The sequence below is a fragment of a genome, unplaced genomic scaffold, assembly GCF_019419815.1.
Source record: "Pyrus x bretschneideri cultivar Hongxiangsu unplaced genomic scaffold, Pyrus_bretschneideri_v1 Contig20, whole genome shotgun sequence".
Taxonomy (NCBI): Eukaryota; Viridiplantae; Streptophyta; class Magnoliopsida; order Rosales; family Rosaceae; genus Pyrus; species Pyrus x bretschneideri.
In genome coordinates this window covers 4,334,935-4,352,319 of record NW_025999502.1, presented here as the reverse complement: position 1 = coordinate 4,352,319, position 17,385 = coordinate 4,334,935, and the positions used below count along the sequence as shown (strand labels likewise).

The 17,385-nt window shown below is 37.8% G+C and overlaps 1 protein-coding gene and 1 pseudogene across 1 annotated transcript; one reads left to right on the top strand and one right to left on the bottom strand.

Annotated features, from left to right (window-relative positions):
• The first annotated feature begins 3,467 nt into the window (after window positions 1-3,467).
• LOC103939947 (COBW domain-containing protein 1) lies at window positions 3,468-8,534 on the top strand. The gene is given in 11 exon segments (XM_009350041.3): window positions 3,468-3,941; window positions 4,053-4,118; window positions 4,212-4,359; window positions 4,362-4,391; window positions 4,541-4,737; window positions 5,042-5,092; window positions 5,200-5,291; window positions 5,968-6,077; window positions 7,666-7,760; window positions 7,948-8,052; window positions 8,225-8,534. Coding segments are annotated over 11 exon segments (1,359 nt in total). The 5' UTR covers window positions 3,468-3,614; the 3' UTR covers window positions 8,363-8,534.
• LOC125477096 lies at window positions 8,501-11,654 on the bottom strand (annotated as a pseudogene).
• Window positions 11,655-17,385: the final 5,731 nt, after the last annotated feature.

Here is a 17,385-nt window from a genome sequence, read left to right as displayed (position 1 = left end):
TTGTTGTCCAAAAAGTTATAATTTTGTGTTTTACGGATTGAAACAAGTCGTTCCAGAAGGGAGGGTGGCACAAAAAATTGACTAAAATCTGTTCCACAAGATAGCGCATCCCAGGCAAATTGGCGCACCAAACATGGGACAAGTGCGTCTCGTCTCACTGCGTTCCGTCCCATCCCACGTATCAAAGGGTGCGTTTGGTACGTGGAATGAGACGGAATAAAGTGGGACGAACGCGTTCTGTCCCATGTTTAGTGTGCTAAAATTATGTGGAACGCACTGTCCCACGGAACGAAAATAGGTTAAATTTTGGTTCCGCCTCCCCCCTAGAACGGGTTTTTCCATCTCATGGAACACAAAAATCATAAAGTTTAAGACAAAAATACGCCTTAGCTTTTTCAATATTTACACCCTCTATATCATCCAACAAACCCTAAAGCTATCATTTCTCTTCTCTCTGCCGCTGTGAACTTGTTCATCCCTGCATCTCCGCTTCGCAGCCTTCCTCCTCATCCTCTTTTGTGTAGCCTCTCCGTGAACTTTCAGCTCTGCATCTCCATTCCAGGTTCGATTTGATTGTGATTGTGTAGCCTCTCGATCTCTCTTTCTTTGTATTTTGTAGTACTTTCTCTCTTGGTTTGGTGTTTGTTGCTGCTTGTAAATCCTCCAATCTTTATCTTTAATTAATTTTGATGCTACTTGTAAATCCTCCAATCCCTAGAATGGGTTTGGTGTTTGCTGTTGCTTGTAAATCTCTCTTGGTTTGGTATTTTGTAGTACTGTTGAAACAAAACCCCATACTCTTACAAATCCTCCAATCTTTATCTTTAATTAATTTTGATGTAAATTTGAAGCGGCACTATTATTCTTTTCTGATTTGCTTGTTTCGATTTCATTAACACCTAGTTTCTAATTCTGCTGAATTTCTTTGCATTTTGTAGTGCTTCGATCTGCCCAATACTGCAAATATTGTAGCTGTTATCTGTGAAGGTTGGGATAAAGCAGTTACTAAAATGAAGAATTTAGGTGAAAGTTTTACTTTCAGAGAAGCGAAAGCCAAGTTACCTTCTCAGCTTCAGGCCATGGGTCTCCCATATGATCAAGTGCTGAAAATTTCAATGAAGTTAGTGAAAGATACTGATATGATGGGTATTTGGTGTACCCTAGATGACTCTCACAAGGCAGATTTCATTAAAATGTTTATGGATGGCATCTAAGCATTAGGGGGTTTAGTATGATATGAACTATATCAATATCAACTTTTGGGGTTTAGTAAGACATTATCTTTCTTTCTTTTTTTCCTTAAGTCAGGACAAATGTTTAATTTGGGATTTCATGTTTAAGTTCTGGATATTTCATGTTTATTGCTTTAGCAAGATAATATCATTAAATTTTTATATTTTTCACCCTTGCATGACAACCATTGCCATAGACATCCAATTGTCTCACAACTCAACTTATAATATACATATTGTTTGACACAATTTGCATTTCAATGTGATGACGAAGAGATGAAATCAGATTGTCTCAAAGATTCCAACATAGCCATTGCATTAACGGTTGTTCTACCACACCAACCTCTTCATATGTAATTCATCACACATACATAACCATATACATATTATGGCTACACAGCCATGTGCCAAGTGCCAAGCCAATAACATGCTCTTACCCTATTATTTTTTTAGATCACATCAAATTAATTGATGTATTATCTCACTAAATTAATATATGAGCAATATAAAGTACAAACACATGTCTCTTGTTTTCTGTTATATACAGTACGGAATATGAACACATCCAAGTATGGTGTACAAAATATATCATAGATAAGCAGCAGCTAGAAGGAACAAAAAAAAAAATTGTTCCGTCCCGTCCAAGCCTAAACATTGTACCAAACAATAGACGGAACATGGGTAAGTTAGTCGTTTTAATCTTTTGGTTCCGTTCTGTCCTGTGCGTACCAAACGCAGAACATAACAACTCTCCCATTATGTCTTGCGCATACCAAACATAACATGGAACCACTGTTCCGTCCTGTCCTGTTTGCGTACCAAACAGTACCTTCAGTCATTACCGCACTAGTATCTTTCGATACTTTATTTTCTTTGCAGGTTATGTGGTGTTCTAAATATATAAATCTGAAATACAATAACATTTTTATAAAGAACGTGAAGGCGGATGCCCATCAATTGTAGTTTTATAATAAAACAATATAAATGGATGAATTTGAGATAAGCCACACGATAGATCAGTTAACAATTTAGTTTGGACACATTTTTGATGAGAATCGGTTTTAGATGGGAATTGGACTTAATACTTTGCGCTTACGAATGAAAAAGAATAACAATAGATTGTTGTGCTAAGTTGCATTCCTCAATTACAATTTAAAGTAAGACTTTTTAGCCAAAATGATCATTGAGTTTGTTTACCATCGACTATTGGTCCTTCCATAAAAAAAATTGTTAGACAAAGACCAAAATGACAAAAAAAAATCCTCAATTTAACAACCAATGGCCATAATATTTGACAAAACTTGAGGGTATTTTTGTTATTTTATCGTTATTTAATAGAATTTTTTCACGGAATAACCAAAATAATTGATAGTTGATAAACTCATGGGCCAACTCTATTGATTTCAAATCTTAGAAATCAACATAAAGAGTTATGTCAATCTCAAAGACTAATTCAGCTAAAAAACTTTAGGTTAATGAAGTCTTCTTCCAAAAGATGTACGAAAAGATGAAACTTGTTTATAAATTAGTGGGTGGTACATAAGGGTGGTTTCGTATGGGATCCCAAATCGAAAATTTTTGAGAAGGGAATTTGAAAACCAATCCCAAATCAAAATTTTGGAATTTCCAATTTTCAGGATTCCTGAAATATTTTCGGTATTTTGAGACGGATCGGGATTGGATTTTCGGTTTTGGGGTTGAAATTTGAAATTTGAAATTTTTGGGCTATGGACTAAAATTGGACTTTTTGTCTAAAATTTTGTCCTCAAATTTCATATCAATTGAAATTTAGGTTTTTTACCTCATACCATTTGAAATACTAATTCGTTCATACCAAGTCAAATTAATGTTCCAAAATTCCAAACTACTTAATTTCATATTTTTATTTATAATATAGTCTAATATTAAACTATTTAAATTCAACATTCAAAGTGCATGCACCCAAAATAAATATATATATATTTTTTGGTTCGGTTTGGGATTCTCAAATCATTGAACATGTAATTTCGCTTTTTGTACCGAAAAGTTCAAGATCGGTTTTGTATGAATTTCCAAAATTTCAATATTATCGGTTTGAGAATTTTTTGGTAGGAGATCAGATTTTTTTTCTGGTTTGATTTGGAATTTTGAGAAAAAATTTCCAGCTCTAGTGGTACGTAAAAGTTACAAAAAAAAAACCGCCCAAAGAAAAATGAAAAATAAAAATCAAGCGCGTGGGTGGCTCTGATTGGTAGATAAATTGCGAGCACAGAACAATCCAGAACGACCGTTTTGCCGCCGTATCAGCCTATCCGCCTCTGCACTCTTCAAACCTCACATAAACCCACACCTCTTTCTTTCTCTGTCTGAACCCCTCTACCAGAGCGACGTCGTTTCGCTTCCATGGCTTCCATATCGGTGGACATCGCCACGACCCTTATCGGGCTAACTTCTCGCCGCTCCATCCGACTCCCCAGGGTCGGTGCCGTAGCCCGCTTTCCCTTCACGTGGAGACCGAGGACTTTCGCACGCTCCCAAACCCTACACTACTCGGCGTCGTCGTTTTGCCGAGCTCTTGTCGCCAAGCCCAACCGAGGCTACAGAAGGTTCACTGCGGCTGCGAGCAGCGCAACGACGTCGCAGAGCGAGAGCTCCGACGTTTTGACCCAGATTGAGCCGGATAATCGCATCCCCGCCACCATAATCACCGGTTTCTTGGGCTCCGGAAAGGTTCGATGTTCTTTGATAACTTATGGCGGGTTTGTATCAGAGTTTCATCGTTTGAATGCCGCAATAATCTTCATTATTTACTGAAATGTACTTGTCAAATGGAATATGCAGACTACATTACTTAACCATATATTGACCGCGGAACACGGGAAGCGAATCGCGGTGATTGAGAACGAGGTATGGGGATGGGATTTTGCGGGTTATTGTTTTTATTGTTACCTTTTTTTGTTGTTGTGTATAAGAAGGTATGTGATTGTGTTGATTTTTCAGTATGGTGAGATAGATATTGATGGTTCTTTGGTTGCTGCGAAAACCACTGGGGCCGAAGACATTGTTATGTTGAATAATGGTTGCCTTTGCTGCACTGTGAGGGGTGATCTTGTGCGGATGATTGCGGACTTGGTGAATAAGAAGAAGGGAGGTTTGATCATATTGTTATAGAGACTACTGGTATGGAATTTTTTGTTTTGTTTTAGTGCACTAAGCTTTGAGTAATGTGTTGTTTGCAAGTTGTAGGGTGCATGAAATCCTAATTGTCTGAATTTGATTGGCCCTTTGGCATTGACCACCGTGTGATTTTGTTTCCTGCTTATTTGTAGGATTGGCAAATCCGGCACCGATCATTCAAACCTTTTATGCTGAAGATCAGGTTTTTAATGATGTCAAGTTGGACGGTGTTGTAACGTTAGTTGATGCTAAGCATGCTGTTTTTCATTTGGATGAAGTTAAGCCAAAAGGAGTTGTCAATGAGGCTGTAGAGCAGATTGCTTATGCTGACCGTATCATTGTCAATAAGGTACACTGATTTACTATGATTTATTTGTGAATCTAATTTATACTGCAATGCACTCAAATTGAATCTTTGTGATTCTTGAAAACTGAAAATATGTGGCTCTAATATTTCAACAAGAAGGTTTTATATGTGTTTTTTATGTTGTGGCTTCCTCCCTTTTTTTGGAAAAAACTTTTTGATAATAAAAAATTGGAAAAAACTTATGTTCACTTGAAGATTATTCTAGGATATTATATACAGAATTTATTTATGATTGTTACAGTTTTTGTTATAATGCCCGAGTACTTACTTGTCCATTTTTGCCTAGACCGATCTTGTTGGTGAGCCAGAAATTGCTTCTTTGGTGCAACGAATTAAGGTCTGTATCTTTTTTTTTATTTTTTTTAATTATTTTTAATTTTCCCCCATTTCATCATGCTTGCTTATGATCAGTCCATTGAACGAAATGTTTTGTCTTGGCTATAGAACATCAATGGCATGGCTCAATTGAAGCGGACAGAGTTTGGGAAAGTTAACCTGGATTATGTTCTTGGTATTGGAGGATTTGATTTGGAGAGGTAATCTTTCACACCCATTTCATCGTTGTTGGTTTAGACAATTATGTCCTATGATTTTTCTGCTTAGCGGACTTTACTTCCATTTCTGTAAATTAGGTTCTCCATGATGATGCATAATGGTTCTAATTGTTCTGTACAATTTGCATGTGAAAAGAAAGGCAGATTATAAGGTTTAATAGAAGTTCCTGCAAATTATGCCTTTATCTTTGGTCATCAAACTAACTGTATCAATTGAATATTTGTATATTTGCGCTTGTGTAAATATTCATTCAGCAAGTAGGAACATTGAGGGGGACTCATGAATCTGTTTGTAAAAGTAGTAAATGTAATCAGACTACTCATGTGTTGACTAAAATTTCACTGTATGAGTCTTGGATACGAGTATAGGATCGTTGATGGAATATTTATTTCCTTTCCTTTTCATTTTTTTGGTTTGCACTTCTTCTAATCTCCCTTTGTATACTACTTTTGAAGTTGTGTTGTCCACCATTGCCACTGATATTTTGTCTTAAAAATCATACGGCCTTTACTTTCCCATGTGTTAATTTTCTTTGTTCTTCTGTGACATTACGCTGTTTCAAATTGATATATAATGCTCCATAACATGCTTCCATGCTTCATAATTTCACACCAGATCTTGTGTATGGAGTTTGATATTATATCCTAATCTTGCCAGGATAGAGAGTGCTATTGATGCTGAAGGTGAAAAGGAAGATCATGACCATCACCATGATCATGACCATGATCATCATCACCATCATGATGAGAAACACGATCACAAGCATGGTACATCTTTTTTATCATCAGGGCACATACTCATCTTGATGGTACCTTGTTGAATAATTGTTCTATTACTAATCACAAGTTGTTATTGCTGCAAAATATAAGTTGTTTTTCCTACACATTGAACTTGCTGATGATGGCTTTGTGGGGACTCTTGTTCATCTGTTGGGGAAGTAAATCTAATTAGTTCTCAAAGTCCGTTTGTTGCACATGCATAAGTGCATTTCTGGAATCTTGGTTCCCAATAGGCGGTGTTCTTGGAATTTGAAAACAAATCATTATTACGTATTCTTGAGAATTATTGGCGGGGTAGTAAGCTTATGTTTAGCTTTGAAGCTCAGCTGCAGGTTTAAGTTATGGCATCACTTCAAAACTGAGTCCTCTGATTTGCCGAAACCCTTACATTACATCTCTGTGTATGCTTACTGCAGACATATAGATCTTATTGGAACTAACAAGTACTTTTATAACACATGGGTGCAAATGGGTGGACATTCAGTGGGTCCAATTATACATCTATGGGGTATGATACGTGGATGCTTAACAGTGGGTGCCATAGAACTTAGGCAAAGCTCAGAATTTAGTCAGCTTCCTGTAATGGGGAATTTTTTTTAACTTTACACGGTCATGTCGACAATGAACTTTTTGTTTCCTTGCTAGATCATAGCGATATCTTCTACACTTCAAAGGACTCTACCATAAAACAATATCTTGTCAATCTCATTTTCTTTGGGTTCAGCTTAGTCAAATCTTTGAGGCAGCATCCCTTGGTTTCATCTTGTTCTTTCTTTCCTTTCTTTTCAATTGCATTTATTTCAATGGGGTTTTCAGCGTATAATGTAAGTCCTATTTGGAACCCGGGGGCCAATGGCTCATGGGAGGGAATTAATGTTGTGGTAGTATGCTTCTTGGGGCAAGATATGAAGCATGACTAACTTGGAGATCTGAAGAAGTAATTATTAAGTGCTCTTCTTTTGCTGCCTTGGGTGGAAATTTTAACTGCAAAGAGCTTAATGGACTAAGGGCCTTCAAATTGCACTAGTCTCTTAAATATGTGGGTGCTGCGGTTTCAGTCCTTGTGAAAGTGGCACTAAGAAAGCTGTAAGGGAATTAAACATAGCTGAGTTCCTCTCCAAATAGCTCAACTTTTCGGACTACTTTGCCCCTTCTAGTTATCCTAAGTTTTCTCTTTCTCCCTGTTAATTCATTTACCATTTGTTGTTGAATTTATTTCTGTAAGAAAGGTACTAATTACCGAAGTGTAAAGGATAAGATTTTGTTGTACGACCTGCGCTTAGCAGCTCAGTCTTTCCCCTCCTACTCCAGTTATCTTACGTTTTCTCTTATGCATTTCGCATTTCTTGGAATGGATAATAGATAACTACATATTCAAAGTTGGGGATAATTAGGTTTTTTTTATTTGCTTTTTGTCATGGTTACTCATAATTTTGCATTAGTTTGGTTATTGATTGGATAATATTTTGATTTGCTTTAAGAGTTTCGATCTTCCACAATAATGTAATTTGACATTGCTACTATTTTTATTATAGATTTATGAACTGATATTCACACATTTGATACTGATATGCAGATCATCATGATGATCACCACGCCCATGATCATGTTCATGATCCTGGTGTTTCTTCTGTCAGCATAGTTTGTGAAGGGAACTTAGATCTTGAAAAGGTAGGATCTCTGTTTCATCTTATTTCACGATATATTTGAATATTTATTTATGCGTCTTCTATGTGGACCTGTTACCTTTTAAATGACACAAGTGCACATTTGAGGGCCAGTTGCATCTGGAGGCTTTGTCTGGCAGGTATGAAAGAAAACCTGACAAAGACTACTGATTTTGTTTTAATTTTTTCAGGCTAACATATGGCTTGGTACGCTGTTGTTGGAACGAAGCGAGGACATATATCGTATGAAAGGTCTTCTATCTGTTCAAGGAATGAAAGAGAGATTTGTCTTCCAGGTGAGAAACTTGCTGCCAATGTACATTGACATCTTTTTTACGTGATGGATATTTTGAATCGTGTCTTTGCTTTCTGATAAAGAAGTTCGACGTGCAGTTCTGAACAAATTTAGTCAGTGTTTATCTTTGTTGCGAATATTATTGTAATAATGTGTTTTCGGTTGGGTAACAGGGAGTTCACGATATATTCCAAGGCTCGCCTGATCGGCTGTGGGGCCCCAACGAGCCAAGAACGAACAAGATTGTTTTCATAGGGAAGAACTTGGATGCGCAGGAGTTGGAAAAGGGTTTTAAAGGCTGTTTACTGTGATTTCTGAGACAAAGCTCGGTACTTTTATTCCCCTATTAAAGATTGACCAAAAGGGATGATTGAACATTTTGTTGTACATGTTCATGTGTTGTAGCCGGAAACAGTGAACGAGTCACGACAGAGAGAATCGATGGATGATTTTACATGATAGTAAATGCTTATTTCCACATTATTAACCCGAAAATTGATTTCGAGCTTTCGTAACCATGTCCATGACAAATAACAGAACAAAATATACATTTTTAATCTAACTTTGTAGACAGCGAAGTTGCAGAGACAGTAGAACAACATTCAAGGACTCGAGAGAAGGAAATAGATTTGACAAGCAGGATCGTGTCCTTAAATTACTCGCTTCCTTTTAACCTCGTGACAGTGGATGTCCTCCAAATCCGAGTGCTGCAGAAGAGGAAGAGATCCCTTCTAACTTGGCCAATCTCTCAATTACTTGAGACGCAAGATTTCTACCTTCCACGCAGGATCAGTCTCCTGTCTCACCATGATCTAAGCTGGAAAGTTCTCCACCCCTTATGTACAGCTTCTTTAAATTTCCCAGTTGTCCCGGGTTCAGCCATTTCGGTACGTGCTCTACGGGGATACCTTGGACGTCCAATTTTTCTAAATTCGGTAGAAATGCTAATTCATGGGCGGTTTGTTCTTCTATCGCGAGAGAGTCCCCTCCCCAAGATATTTTCAGGTGCCGAAGAGATGAAATGTCCTCCAACTTGTTGAGTTCCCCCTTCTGAACTAGAGCCTCATTCCCCATGTTTATTCTGAGCCGCTTTAAATTCTTCAACTTGGCAAGGCCAAGTCTGCTGGGAGTATTTTTGAGAGAAGAACTGACAACCTTTGAGTGCTTGCAGGGACGAGAGCTTGTCAAGCCCTTTTGGCATCTTCTCAAGTAAGTAACACCTTCAAGTGCTTATTCTGAGCCCCCAAACCTTTTAGAAATCCCACATCTTCTCGGTTCGCAAACTCAACCTCAATATGACGCGTAGCCAAGTCCTGCCACCGCCCAAGCTGAAGAACCGCAACCTTCTCCAACTTACTAAGCCATTCTTTTTTCAAACCAAGATACTGGTCGTTCACATTGAACACAGTCAACAGATCATCCACCTTCGGGCCATCGTCACCCTGACGAATTTGATTATTGAAAACCAAGCATGCACGCCTGCAGGTTGAAGTGTCATAAGATGGCATCCTTGCTTATGTTGCATCAAAGTGAAACAGCCTAGCTTCGCTGGCCAAGATGATCAACATACGGCGGATCCAAGGGTTCATTACACAACTTTTTACAAACGGACAGGATGATTCATTTGAGCCAGTTTGACTAATCAAGCCCTTTCTCATAAGATTTTCAAATATATCTTCTCCTACCTCTTCCGCTGTCTTCTTTTGGGTGGACGTGATGAAGCCCTTGCCGATCCACCAGTAAATCAAAGGCCCTTTCTTCATCATAGAACCATCCGGGAAGATTGAAAAAGAGAGGAAGCACAACTTTAATTCCATGCTCTCAAGATCTTCATATGCCCTCCTTATATTAGCCATGGCAGGAGTCTCAGAAATTCTATCCTCCAGGCGTAGTTGTGACCACTCTTTTGACATCTTCTGATCTAGTCCTGACTGATCGACAGCAGACCAATGCACATGTGACAGTGGAATGAGTTGTGGGGCAGGGGCGGGCAAATTCTTCACGGCCTGGATTTTACTGCTGTAAATGGTTTCAGCTTGAAAGATAATGCTACTAAGGCGGCGTTCTAGGGCAGTAAATTGCTCCGACAGAGTTTGATTAAAGATCTTCACTTTGGGTAGCAAGTCAATACATTCCATGAGGATGAGCTTATTTTCAATATATTCAAGTGCCCACCTGCTTCAGGATCTTTGGCCATATCCTTGGCTCTTCTCAAAAGATTGAGCAACTTGGGTATGGATACCTTCAAATCCATTGCGGTTGACATTTGCATTGTCTGAAAAGGTGCAGGAGCTGCAGAATGAGATGTGGAACTGAACAGATACAACCAATGCTTTTCCCCTAGATCATCACTTTTCTGCCAATAAACCAAAATCATCAGCTCCCCTTGGTGCTAAATACAAAACCAAATGATATAAATAACATTATGAAACGATGCAGGAGCATCTCCGGTGCTGGGGTGTCAAGTGGGGCACAACCACCACTTTCAACACTCTTTGTGACCGTTCATGCTCTAAATTGCGGTGGTGATGGTCAAAAGAGCCCATACATTGTGTAAATTTACACATTTTCTTACATATTGAAGTGGGGAACCCCAATTTATGATTTATCTCCTCCCAATTTATAAAACCCGCTTTAGCTTCTCTAATTTCGCTTGTCTAATGCATCAAGAACAACGAAACAAGATGGGATGCACCAATTCATGTACACAGAGCACGTGATAACTGTGTTGCTCCATTTTATTTTGATTTTTATCTAATTTTTAATGCAAATTTAAATCATTCAATGCTCAGAAGAAATTAAATAGTTCAATGCTGAATAAGAACAAAAAACTAACTGCATATCAAATCAACCAAATTCTGAAAACGCTGATTGTTCACTTACCAGCAGAGTCCAAGTAAAATCGCCGCCTGAAGTTCCTCTTTCGCTGCTTTTCTGCTTGATCTGCAAACTCAAGTGCATTTTCCTCCCTTCATGGAGCGCCCATCCCCCTCGGAGCACCGTCGTGGGCAACCCAGTTGAGTTGCTGAAACCACTAGCAAGGAAACTGTTTTTTGAGTTGCTGAAGCACAAGAAGGAATTTCCTTTTGAGTTGCTGAAACCGCCAGGGAGGAGGAATTTTTATCTTTTTTGAGTTGCTGAACAACAAAGAATTTCTTTTTGAGTTGCTAAACTACTAGCGAGGAATTTCTTTTTTCTTTGTTTTTAAGTTGCTAAAAGCACCCACAAGAGATTTTTTTTTTGAGTTGCTTTTTAAGTTCCTGAAAACACCAACAAAGAATTTTTTTTTGAGTTGCTGAAACCACTGGCAAGAAATTTTTTTTCTGTTTTTTTTTATTTTTTATTAAGTTGCTGAAGCACCAACAAGAAATTTCTTTTTGAGTTGCTGAAACCAGCAATGATTTTTTTGAGTTGTTGAAAGCAACAACAAAGAATTTCTTTTTGAGTTGCTGAAACCAGCAATGAATTTTTTTGAGTTGCTGAAAGCAACAACAAAGAATTTCTTTTTGAGTTGCTAAAACTACTAGCTTTTGTAAAATCGACGGTGTGTGCAGTGGAATAAATAAACAAGACACAAAATTTACGAGGTTCCTTTACAATCAGTGTGACTGGAGTACATCATCGGAGCAGCAGTGATGCTTTCATTATAATTTAGAATAATAAGAGTACAAAATAACTCTTTCTAGTATCTCTTCTCCTTTTCCTCTCTTTTTTCTCTTCCTCTTCGGTGAGCCTTGTGGCTTCTATATGTGTGCTCTCATCCTCAACATTCCTTTTTATAGGCACAGATGATAGTGCTTGCTGCCTTGCTGCCAACTAAGCTACAGTGTTCTAAAGTGGTTGATATAGTCATCCATTACATCATTTAGTGGTCAGCTACCAATGTTTACAACACTCCTCCTTGGATGATCACAAATCTTTGATTGACTCGTTAAAATCTTGATCTGTTTTTGGATGCTCCCCCTGATAAGTAGTACCGCATCTATTGTAACACCCTGAAATTTTAAATATATGAATTTTATATTCATAATTGTGAATATGTGAAGAAAATCGAAATTTAATTGATGTACGATCCCAAAGATAAAATTGGGAAAATCGTAAAATTTTGTTCTGGGAATTATTATAATATACGTATTCGTGGTATTGAGAGTTTATATTATTTTTCGGGAATTTATATTAATTTATTTGAGTTCAGTTTTAAATTAAACTGCTTACAAGGTTTAAAGTTTGGAAATTAACTATTTAATATCCGTAGACCTTTTGAGGTCACAATTTATATTTTTGAATAGAGCCTGATATCACGAATGCGTAAGCGCAAACCGTTAGTGAAACGGAGTTATAACGAAAGAGTTATCAACGTTTAAAATCAGGGCTATTTTGGTAATTTTATTTCCCTTTAGAAGGCTCCAGAAATCTGGAGCCATGAGTTGTGCCACATGTGTGGCTGTGATTGAAGAGAAAATAAATATTGGATGGTTGTGATTAAAAGAAAAGAATAGAAGGGAGGGTGACGAATGGGGAGAGAGAACGCGGTGGGGGGGGGGGGAAGAAATGAGAGAAAAGAGACACAGGGGATCGGGACCCGGGCCTTGGTGACCCGACCCGGTCGGCGCCCATGCATGTTTCCGACAAGTTTTCACCCATTTTCCCGGTGAATTGCTTCAAACAACTACTTGGAAACCCCTCCACGACCTTCCCTCTCCTTATTACACCCCAAAAAACCATGAAATTTGGCCTTGCATTTGGGAAGAACACACCCGTGGGTGCCGCGACCCTCCTTGCTCGAAGCCACCAAATTTGAAATGATTTGGTTCAATTACCACCACCATGAGACTACCTTTGAGGTCTGGAACAAAGTCCAAACAATTGTATGGGCGGCGGAACATCGGAGATGACGAATCGAGGACAACCATTTATAGGGTTTCCGGCGGATTCGAGGCAAATTGAAGTCTTTCTAGGCCAAATTAGACTTGGCCGTAGGTATAAAGTTTGCTCCACTCTTTGAGATCTTCATTTCTGTAATTTTTGAGAATTTTTAGAAATAATTGAGTTTTCCGGCGAGCTGGGGCGGTCGACCGCCACCGGCGGCGGCGGGTGCGGCAGCGCACGGCCAAGGAGCCGACATTGTGTTTTGATGCGAATTTCATTATTATAATTATGCTTCTGAGACCTAATTGCTGTGGTTTAAATATCAATACGATTGTGGTATATGTTGGACTAATTGAATACATTCGAATGTGAACTACGAATAGCTTGATTCCTATTTAGGGTACGTAGGCAGTTTAACGAGACGTTAGATGCAACCATAAAATAAGTGAGATTAAATACTTCGATAATAAATAATTAGAATGATATTTGATCTATAAAGGAAGGTGGTGACAAAGTGTGAAAAGAAATAGTGCATTTGATATAGAAATTGTGATTGTGGACCATGGATGGAAACAAAGCCTATAAATAAAGAAACACGTTAAGTGGTAGCTAATTAATCGAGGTAAAGCTTTTGTTGAACGATTGTGCTAAGAGAAGGGAGTTTGGGTTAATAACTTGAGTTTTATCCTTATGCTTTGGTAATTAAATGTTGGTTATAAATTTATTGTGAGGGTTCATGAAATTAAAGTGTTTAATTGAGATTAATGGTATATTAACTAAACAAGAGTTTAGTTCAGGCCTATCACCAATATACTTATTTTTCGAAATAAAACATATTTCAGGGCCGGGGTGTTACATCTGTTGTGCTTGTTGACTTTCCACATGCTTGGTCTTGAACTGGGCTGGAGGGCCTTTTGCTAGACTTCCTCCAAAGGTCTGAATTTACTCCTTTTATCTGGAGCTGAATTTGATTAAATGGTGGTGGACACTTGATCTTGAATCGGAATTGTGATTTCTTCAATGGCCTTAGGACTCATTCTTGAATGAAATGGGACCACGAGCAACTCCGCGTAACAAGTGATCTTCGGCTCCGTCGGTGATGAATCAGCACGTGTTTTGTTGTGCTTGTCTCCACATGCTTCAATGTATCATTTTCACTTGCCTTATTTGTTCCCCTTGCAGAAGTGGTATTTTCCCTAGTTTTCCTATATACAGGTGTGACATCTTATCTTGCAGTATTTGTCCCCTGATGCAGGAGTGGAATGCGACCCTTGTATTTGAATGTTCATTCAGAACATCACTTCTTAGCAACTTATCATACTTGGCAGCTTCAGTGCAAATAACCAACATCATATCAACAGTTGAAAATGAGTACTCGAGAGCAATGCAAGGTCAGCAACCAGGCAAAGGTTCCGGGCAATCAATTCCAGATCGGGAGCTTGATTCTATGTGACGACTGATTGCTTTCTTTCTCTTTATCCTGCAGGTGAGAACAAGGATAAAAGAAATGACATAGAGATTGCATGATATGAGATACTCTTACTCTCATCCCTGATGATATAAGATACTCTTGCTATGGTGTGACTTGTTTAAAGAGGTATTCTCGGAGAGGAAGAAAACTGAGTATTTCGAGATGCTTTGTTGAAGATGCATTCTCGGAGAGGAAGAATAATTAGATATTTTTGTAGGTCTGCCTTGTTATGGAAGATAGAGGTCGACATATATAGGGATTTCCCAATAACAGGTAGTGGTGTTGTGCCTTTACTCTTGTCAGCAACTGTGGTGTAATTAGAACAGTAAGATTCACGCATTTTCAACTTTATCAAAGATCTTTGACAAAGTTGCACGTGATATCCAAAAGCTGAGATTGCGTTTGAGAAATGTTGACGAACTTTATCCTGAAAATTTGGCTTTTGAAATTTGGAGAACGGTGTCTCTTCGATTTTTGAACAAGTGGCCCTGTTGCTTCTTCTTTTATAGAGGCATTAATTGTGCTTAAAATGTATGCTCGAAAAACTACTGCATGTAGAATTTTCCCTTTCTTGCACTTTTGAGATTTTATCCGACCTCTTTTTTCCTTCATCATTTCTGAAAAAATGGCTTGCCCATCTAACATTTGCTTAGATTTGAGTCTTAAGAGTGGTACAGACGAGCTGCATCAGGATAATATATGGCGCCTGTCTTTCTTATCTTCTAATGGTCATCTTATGGTTGGGGAGTCTATGATGAAGAATGACCTAACCCTTACAGTGGTAGCTAGGCATCTTCTCACTCCCAAGGATAACAGAATCCTTTTAAATCGGTCTGATGAGTTGGCCGTTCAAGACTCCTTGGCTCTCAGGCTCTGTTTCTAATATAAGCCAACGCCTACTTGCTCAAACTCACCAAGTTAAATTATTGATGGCTGAGATGGCAAGTCTTAAATAAGAGATTAGAGAGCTCAAGCATAAGAATAAAATGTTACACATGCTTGCAAATAATTACTCGACGAGCATGAAAAGAAAGCTCGACTAGTTACTAGAATTCGAAGGTCGGACTCAAAATGACAATCAGGGGTTCGAGTCTTTATTCCAAAGACACCCATTGTCTCAGCCGTTTGGAGTTTCACCAAGTACTAAGGCTCCAAATAATCAACCTCTGGTGCCTTCCTCTTCTGGGGTACTTCTGAGTACTAAGGCTTCACATGAGCAACCTTTGTGAAAGTTCCTTCCTGTTTGTTTGTTTTAACTCATGTGTATGTAATTTCTCGGAGATATTAATAGATAAGCTTTATTTCATTCAATGTATTGTGCCAATTACAGTAAAGCATATACATCACTAAGATGTGGTACTTCTGGACCAAATATCAATTTATCTTTACCTTTACGAAGATAAATGATCATTCTTAGTGTCTAAATAATTTGAGTATTCAACTTATAATCTTCAATCCATATGATTCTTTATAAACATCATGGATAAGATTCGTGTTGGTATATTGTTCGATTCTACAGTTCGAGACAATATCTCTCTCAACACTTTATAAACTTTCTAGACTCTTCAGGAGTCTAAATCTAATATTATCGACTCTTGCAAGAGATTTTAATATGTTACAACAATATCATAATGATAATACTCATTAAGGCAATTTATACCATCTATTGGTATTTAAGTACATATTTTATGCTTTACCCTTCCAGGGTTTTCTTCAAGCAATATGAATCCTTCAGGGATTTTCTACACTTCATGACACATTTTCCTTTGGAATTTATACAGAGCAACTTGCTTCCATGTATATTTGAGGGATTTACTTATGGAGATATGATGTGGGCGACTCATAACCCTTCGTATATACTTCTCTATTCATATGAACTTGTTTATCAGAGCATAATTTCAGGTTTCAATTAGTAACCTTGTGTCATATCATGTGAATGTAATTCACTGTATTACAAATGCTCATATGTAATCTCATTTGGTTCAATATTTTTTGGCTATTTGTATTATATACACATATATATAGGTCCATTTTTCCATGTTCATACAAGATTGTAATGGAATTGCCTTTCTCCATTTTTGGCAAATAATATTTCCTTTCGTTGAGGAACAAAATAATGTGACTCAATATCAATACAGCTCATTGATGAATTTAGTAGCTACTCGTAAAAACCAAAATTACCATTGCTTGTCATCAATCATTGATCCCATATTCTCAAGTGCATGCACATGCATAAAAGCTTTTCATTTCTTTGGATATCCATTGCTTCTTCAAGGGCATTACACTATTTCTTCTAGGATAGTCATAATTTAGAGAATGCGGATCATAACCTCATTTAGAGCGTTATAGAGCTGAAATTTTAATCTCCACTTCCGGGAGTTGAGTCATTGGAACCTATATGTCTATCATGCTACATGCACGAGACATCAACATTCCCATGTCCGCGGATTGTCTTTTTTGGGACATGTATCCATACGGCGACTGTCATGCTTCAGGCATGCAATAGTTATGCTTTGGGAATGTAATAGTTCAGTAGTGCCATATTCTTCTTCTTTCGAATGACTGAACCTTTTGAATCTAAGGGTTTGCCACACTTCAGGCGTGTAACAGATAAATCATTTGCTACCACATTATTTTGTCCAACATGGACATCAAGTCTTGTAGGCACATTTGTAGCAAGTATATTGATTTTATCACTTTCGTTGCATCATTCAATTATTCTTACTTCATTTTTTTATTGATTGCTTCGTGAATCAAAATAATACAAATTCTCTTCGTTCTTCTGGAACGGTCTTTTCTCATCATTCTTCTAGAATGATATTTTCTCATCGTTATTCTAGAACGATGTTATTTTCTCCCCCTAACGGCGGGAAAACTGTCTTATCAAAATCATAGTCTGTAAATTATGCAGTAAATATATCCCCAGTCAAGGGTTCCAAATATTGAATGATAAATGGTGAATCAAATTCAATATAAATTCCCAGTTTGTATTGA